At 48.5% G+C, this 7456-nt stretch overlaps 1 protein-coding gene across 1 annotated transcript; it reads left to right on the forward strand.

Annotated features, from left to right (window-relative positions):
- Positions 1-207: 207 nt before the first annotated feature.
- On the forward strand, positions 208-7046 carry LOC125711335 (splicing factor U2AF 65 kDa subunit-like; the record flags this gene model as incomplete). Its single annotated transcript, XM_048980138.1, has 9 exons — positions 208-359; positions 707-810; positions 1059-1210; positions 1561-1677; positions 1765-1903; positions 3136-3215; positions 6143-6265; positions 6357-6443; positions 6630-7046. Coding segments are annotated over 9 exons (1332 nt in total), but the record flags the coding sequence as incomplete, so codon positions are not given.
- Between the last annotated feature and the right edge of the window lie 410 nt (positions 7047-7456).

The following is a 7456-nucleotide window of genomic DNA, read 5'->3' on the forward strand; positions in this document are numbered from 1 at the left end:
AGCACCCCAGGGAAGTTGGTAATATGATTACTCTGTGACTCATGGGCTTCAAACCCACAACCATCCGGACACACATTCATAATCCCTCTGAGTTACACATCTTGGATTTATCGAAATGGATGGTAGGGGGGCAGTCATGTCGCTCCGCCCACCGTCTCACTGGTACCACGGTGTCGTCCCCCAGAGCGGGAGAAGGAGCGACACAAGAAGCGTAGCCGCAGCCGGTCTCTGAGCCGTGGCGAGAAGCACCGCCGCTGGAGCAAGGACTCCAGGGGGCGGAGTCACGAGAAGCGCAGCAGCAGCCGCGACCGCAAGGGTCGTGACCGACGGAGCAGCTCACGCGAGCACAAGAAGCACAGGTACCCCCCCTCACGGTCCCGGTTACAGGCACTGAAGCTGATATCTAGCATGGTTTGAGGCCTCTTAACAAGTTTCTTTCACAATCAACCAATTGGTTTCTTCGTGGTGGGAAGGGGGACTGTACCCATATTAAATTTTAACTGGCGTTTATAAGTAGCCCCCGCCATAGCGATGGGACCTCAAAGCCAGCCTAAAAAGTGGCGCATGGTCACACCCTCATGACCTTAAACTGCCTGCGATCCAAAGTTAAATGTAAACATTCTGCCATCTGTTTGTTTTTGCCAGATTCTGAGTGTTTACACTGTATTGTTTGGGGAAAACAACCTTCTGTTTTGTGTTTGGGCAGCTACTCTCCTCGGAGAAGCCGTAAGAAAAGGACATACAAGTACTGGGATGTTCCCCCTCCGGGATTCGAGCACATCACCCCCATGCAGTACAAGGCAATGCAAGGTTTGGATGCGACGCTTCCATGTGTGCTAGTTCAGTATTGCAAGGTTATGGTATATTGGTTGCAATGAAAGCATTTATTCTGGAGTGCCCTCCTCCCCCCTGCTGGTCAAAGAGGGAATAACACTTGGGATGATTTCAGACAGTGTGAATAGAGCTTAAACCTAGGGGTTAGAAGCAAATGAAGGCGACGATCCGGATGTTCTGGCCGTCCCTGGTTGGGGTCTTGAAGCCCTTTCTCCTCCCCACAGCTGCAGGGCAGATCCCCACGATAGCTTTACTGGCAACATCCACCACCAGCGGCGTGGCAGTGACGCCCACCCAGGTGCCGATGGTCGGCAGCCAGATGACCCGGCAGGCCAGGTGGCTTTATGTCGGCAACATCCCCTTCGGCCTGACGGAGGTGAGTCCAGGCAAAGTCCCGCGTTGCCTTCTGTCATGCATACTGGTGTCATGTGTAGCTCAGTGAGTTAGGACACTGAGCCGGTCACAAGAAGGTTGTTGGTTCAAATCCCTTGGGCAGCAGAGTGATTTCACCATTGGGCCCCCGAGCGCAGCCCTTAAGCACTATTTGCTCTAGGAACTGTTTGGTCCTGCTTCTTCAATGAAATGTATGTTGCTTTGGATGAAAGTGTCCGCAAAATAAATAGATAAATGTACTAGACTTGTCAGTCATTTTTTTTCTCGTTTGCCTGTTTTGATGTCTTCAGACGTCTGCCTGTCTTCATTCAGTGTGTCTGCCTGTCTTTTTAGGAGGCCATGGCGGATTTCTTCAATACCCAGATGCGATTGGCTGGCTTATGTCAAGGTCCCACCAATCCCGTCCTCGCTGTTCAGATAAACCAGGACAAGAACTTTGCCTTCCTTGAAGTAAGAGTCTTTCCTGCCTAATGGCTGCTGTGTCCAGGCGGAGACCGCAGCCTTCCCTGATTAACGACGTTCTTCGTTCTGCCCTAGTTTCGGTCCGTGGATGAGACCACGCAGGCAATGGCCTTCGACGGCATCATTTTCCAGGGTCAGTCGTTAAAAATCAGGCGGCCCCACGACTATCGCCCCCTGCCTGGCATCTCAGAGCAGCCCGCCTTCCACGTACCAGGTCTGTTTTGCTTGTCGCCGTCATAACCATAATCTTTATTTACCTTTGAAGAGCCGATCGGCAAGGCCAGTTTTTTGTACTCGTTACGGACTGACTGTCCTTCGCAAGCTGCGGATGTCTTGTCATATAAAGAGGGAGACTTTCACTTTTATTTACTTAATGTTGTAAATATTTAGCAGACAGTTTTATCCAAAGTGAAGAATGTATTTTTTTTTTTTTTTTTTTGAGAAATCAGGGTCAGCCTGTCCCTAGAGCAAACTCGCCGGCCCAGTGGTGTGATCACCAGTGATGTGAACCAGTGATCTTCTGATGATAACGCTGGCATCCTAACCAGCTGAGCCACACACACACACACACAGCTCAGTCACTCACTTCTTACTGTTAACATAGGGGTGTTGTGTGGCTCTGTGATGTTTGCCCATGAAAAGAAGGTTGCTGGTTCAAATACCAGGGTTGGCAGAGTGATTTCACCACTGGGCCCTTGAGCAAGGACCCTAACCCCCAAATTGTTCTAGGGTTGCTGGCTCCTATTCTAGTTAAAAATTCTGGACACACCTACTGAAAATGACTTGTTTTTCAGCAAGATAATGACCCAAAGCCCACCTTGAAGGTTATGCAAGTAGCTTATTACCTTGTGAACTAGGAAAGAGATGGTCCCCACAGCCCCCCAACCTAAACTCTATAGAGCTGGTTTGGGATCAGTTGGATGAGAGTAAGAGTAAGGTAGCCAGCTTGCGCGCAGAACTTGTGGAAACTCGAGGACTGTTGGAGAAACGGTCCAGGTGGGTACATATGTTAGCTGGTTGAGTCCGCAATGCTGTCATCGAAGCCAATGGCTCCTATTTTGAAGAGACAAAAATTTTGTCTTTGCAGTACTTCATATGCATAACTTCCATGCCCAAAGGCCTTTTACTATTAGGTGAATAACAGCTAAAATAGAGACAAATGCATTAAGAGCAGGTGTGTCCATACTTTTGACTGGTGCTGCATGTGTCAGCATCTCCCATGGAGAGCAAGATGGGAGAGACAAAAAACAGTCGTCAAACTGCCCCAGTATTTAGGTATTTTTTTGCTGGAGTTACATTTATCTGATATTATATAGGAGATAACGACGTCATACTGATTTGAAGTTGGCTTATTTCACTCGCGCCGTTTGCTCGTGGTCATTATCCGGCATGTTGACGGTTTGCTGTGATCGGCCGGCTTTGGGCGCCGTGCCGCTCTGTCTGCAGGGGTCGTCTCCACCGTGGTTCCAGACTCGCCACACAAGCTCTTTGTCGGAGGCCTGCCCAACTATCTCAGTGACGATCAGGTACCCCGCCCTCAGTCTCTGTCGCCGGGGAGCCGACCCACAACCCTCCTGTGTTTCTGTCCCACTGCTGCACGTGGAACTCAAGCAGGCATGCACACACACGCACACGCACGCACGCACGCACGCACGCGCACGCACATACATACATAAAATAAACACTCGTCTCTGTGTAACTGATTAGTAGGAAAAGAAAGCCTGTCAAAGTTACCTCACCGCTTAAAATTCATTACAAGATACTGGGGGGTCAAATGTCAGCATCATGTTTAAAGCTAGCTGCTGAAAATAGCCGCACATCTGAGGTTTTTTTTTTTTTTTTTTAAAGATATTCATGGGATTTATTAAACATTTATTAGACATGTAGGTAATGAGTTGACAGTTACATTACGCTCATTGTTTATCCAGCTGTAAATTATGAAGATATTGAGACCCCGCTAATGTAAAAGGTACGTTTCCCAAAACCTCATGTTATCGACTTGCATAGTTGGAACCATTCAGTTGTTATCTAATGTTGTTAGCAAATAACCTTATTAGCAACAAAGGCTTTGGGAAACGTGCCTTACAGCTGGCGGCTTGCCAAACCAGTCACGTAGCCAGTCCCTGTGCTGCCTGTTGCTGGGTACCCTGGAATATTTGTATATCGGGTTAATTGCTGAGTGTTAGTCGGATGAATCAGCCGCGTCGTTTTGCTGCATGAAAATTTAAAATCGAGTCATCTGCGCGTCACCTAACTGACGAATACCTCCACATTGCCGTACACCTGTGTTTGCCCAATCCCAGTCCTCGGGGAACCGCCGACTGTCCACATTTTCGCTCCCTCCTAGCTCCCAGCCAATCAGGAACACCGAATACCTGGTACAGGTGTGCTGAGAGGAAGCAAAAACGTGGACTGACCGGGGGGGTACCCCCGAGGACTGGGCTGGGAAACACTACCATAGACTGTGCTTGAAATGTGGGGGAGATCGACCAAGTCCCCAAACGCTTCAGTATTCGCAGACGTGCCGTGTCTCACGTCCATGTCCGCACACTGAGAACGATGACTTCACATCCCGTTAACAGCGATGGGGAGCTGCGGAAGAATTGTTCCCTACATTGCTGTGTCGCTCGAAAGGCAGAAAATACTTCGGACCTTTTTCCCGGTGAACGATTATCAGCTTCACTGGAGTTTTCACATCGTGCCCCATGCCCTATTCTGTTATGACGTCAGTGATGGATAATATTACCATAACAACATGCACAGATGAGGTCGTCTTACTCTGAAAGTGTTGAAAGGGTCACATTTTAGACATTTTCTACTTCTCATTAGCATCTTTTATGATTTTTTTTTTTTCTTCCTATATCGCCACCCCACTGAAATCGGCCCATTATAGACATAATCCATACAGGCATTTAATAGTTTACCTATTTATTTTGCAAAAGTTAATCGCAAAACGTTTTGCGTCCACCCCTGCATTGTAACATTTTGAGCTCCGGTGTCCCACTCACTTTAGCCTAAACTGTTAAAAATGGCAAGACTCAGCCCACAAGATAGTGATCGCGGTTTCAGTGAAAGGTAAGTGAGAAGTGCAGTCAGTTTGTTTTTCTTTGATTTTTTTCCTCCTTTTCGGATTGTCATCGTAATCTTTCTTATCCAGTGTGAGTCACATGTAATCCAAGTCAAGAGGAAGGCTGTACCAAAGCAGCACTGGGGGGAGAGAGTTTGAATCCAGCAGAACTGTTAATGTATTTCACGTCAAAGCCAGTAAATGTGCCATAGACAGGTGAAATGGAAACCGCTGCTTGTATCCTGGTGTTTACATTTTTTTTGCAGTCCCTGCTACCGCTTTGATACTTACAGCTCTTTCATTTTTGTTCCCCACTTTGTCCCCAGCTAGGGGCCTGTAAGATCGTTAAGTCTTCGCTCATAATTTGTTCAGTAGTACTGACCTACTGCTGCCATGCCAACATGTAACACAAGGCAAGTAAGACATTCCGTCCCTCGCACGGATATCCTCCCTGTCGACGGCCTGCCCCTGTGGGGGGGCTCTGTCCTGGAGTGCTCTTAAGCATATGGGGTCCTTTTTTTGGGGGTTGAAGGCTGGGGAGAGACTTATTATGCTGATCACAGGGTATAAATTTGATTTTTTATTTTTTTTTGCCCCTAAGAGAAGGTAGGAGGTAGCGCCCTCTTGTGGCTGCCAGTGTCCCAGGTGACTCCTTTCTGAAGTCAGTGGTTAATGCGGCTTTACAGTAGATTCCTGTAGAATAAGTGAGGAATGATGTTAGCAGAGCTATTTCGTCCTGTTTGGCTTCAAGCCGTGGCCCCTTTAGCAGGACCCTGTGAGTTTATCTCCTGTAGGCTTTGTCCCTCTAATTAACTGCACCAATGTGGTTCTTGGTTTTAAGAACAGGAAGTCAGTGATTCGGCTGGGTTTGTGTTCTGCCGAGTCGCCCCCCCCCCCCTCCACATTGTATACATGGAACACTTAACATATAATTAGCTGTTTTTATTTAGTTTTTTTTTTATATACCATCTAGCTTAATTATTGTGGCCCTTAAAATCAGATGCAACTCGGTCCATATTTCAAAATTCGTAGTTGGAATTATCAGAGAACTTGATTAGGAATTCAGTTGTGTTGTATATGCTGTAGGATGGGGGGGGGGGAATCTGTGTTATCATTCATTGACAAGAATCAAAATAGTTACTTTTGTACGCTCCCAGTAAGTAAGTCATGCAGAAAGGGCACAGGGGGCTTTGAGCTCTAGTGTTGCACCGTAATGTCGAGCCACTTGTCATAAAGCCATTTTCCTGATGTCTTCACTGTTTCCTCATGTCGTTTTGCAAAGTTTAACATGCTGCTTCTCCCACAGTTAAGATTAGCATTTCTAGCGAGGCGCCGTGCCTGGACTGTCGGGCTAATCGCCCCCCCGCGTCTCCTCCTCTTGCCCAGGTGAAGGAACTCTTGACGTCGTTCGGACCTCTTAAGGCCTTCAACCTTGTGAAGGACAGTGCCACGTCACTGTCTAAGGGTTATGCTTTCTATGAATACGTGGACATCAGTGCCACTGACCAGGTGCGTGAGGTGGGGCAGCAGCTGGAAGGTCTGGGGTGACTCGGGGCTTCCGGATGGAATTGCTGACGCTTGTGTGGGATGCATCCCGCAGGCCGTGGCTGGACTCAATGGCATGCAGCTCGGAGACATGAAGCTCATCGTCCAGCGGGCAAGCGTGGGGGCTAAGAATGCCAACGCTGTGAGTATTTGCCCTCGGCTGCCGCCTTTCTGATGTCCTAAACCCAACTTGGTTCCTGGGTGCCTCCCAGGAAGCTTAATGCCCCTATTTCTTGGGTTTATTTGGGTCCATGTAAATTTCTCGCTGTTACTCGAGACGATTGGACGATCAGGGGGTATCTGACACTCTTGTCGCCCCCCGGGACAGACGGCCATCATCGAGACGCCGGTGACGCTGCAGGTTCCAGGGCTGCAGCGGCTGCAGAGCTCCGGCATGCCCACGGAGGTGCTGTGCCTCCTCAACATGGTCATGCCCGAGGAGCTGGTGGACGACGAGGACTACGAGGAGATCCTGGAGGACATCCGGGAGGAGTGTTGCAAGTACGGCAACGTGCGCTCCATCGAGATTCCGCGGCCCGTCGATGGCGTGGAGGTGCCTGGCTGTGGCAAGGTGGGACCCGTACTCTCCTGTACCAGTGGCAAAAAGAAGACCTCTGTAGGCACTAAACACAGGCTCATGGGAGCATTTCTTGCACAAAAGTGTTTTGAAAACGGAATAATTTTTTGTGTAAGAAAAACAATCTGATTGGTTCAGATAGACGACGGACAATCTGATTGGTTCAGATAGACGACGGACAATCTGATTGGTTCAGATAGACGACGGACAATCTGATTGGTTCAGATAGACGACGGACAATCTGATTGGCTCAGATAGACGACGGACAATCTGATTGGCTCAGATAGACGACGGACAATCTGATTGGCTCAGATAGACGACGGACAATCTGATTGGCTCAGATAGACGACGGACAATCTGATTGGCTCAGATAGACGACGGACAATCTGATTGGCTCAGATAGACGACGGACAATCTGATTGGCTCAGATAGACGACGGACAATCTGATTGGCTCAGATAGACGACGGACAATCTGATTGGCTCAGATAGACGACGGACAATCTGATTGGCTCAGATAGACGACGGACAATCTGATTGGCTCAGATAGACGACGGACAATCTGATTGGCTCAGATAGA

This window comes from Brienomyrus brachyistius, chromosome 17 (assembly GCF_023856365.1).
Source record: "Brienomyrus brachyistius isolate T26 chromosome 17, BBRACH_0.4, whole genome shotgun sequence".
Classification (NCBI taxonomy): Eukaryota; Metazoa; Chordata; class Actinopteri; order Osteoglossiformes; family Mormyridae; genus Brienomyrus; species Brienomyrus brachyistius.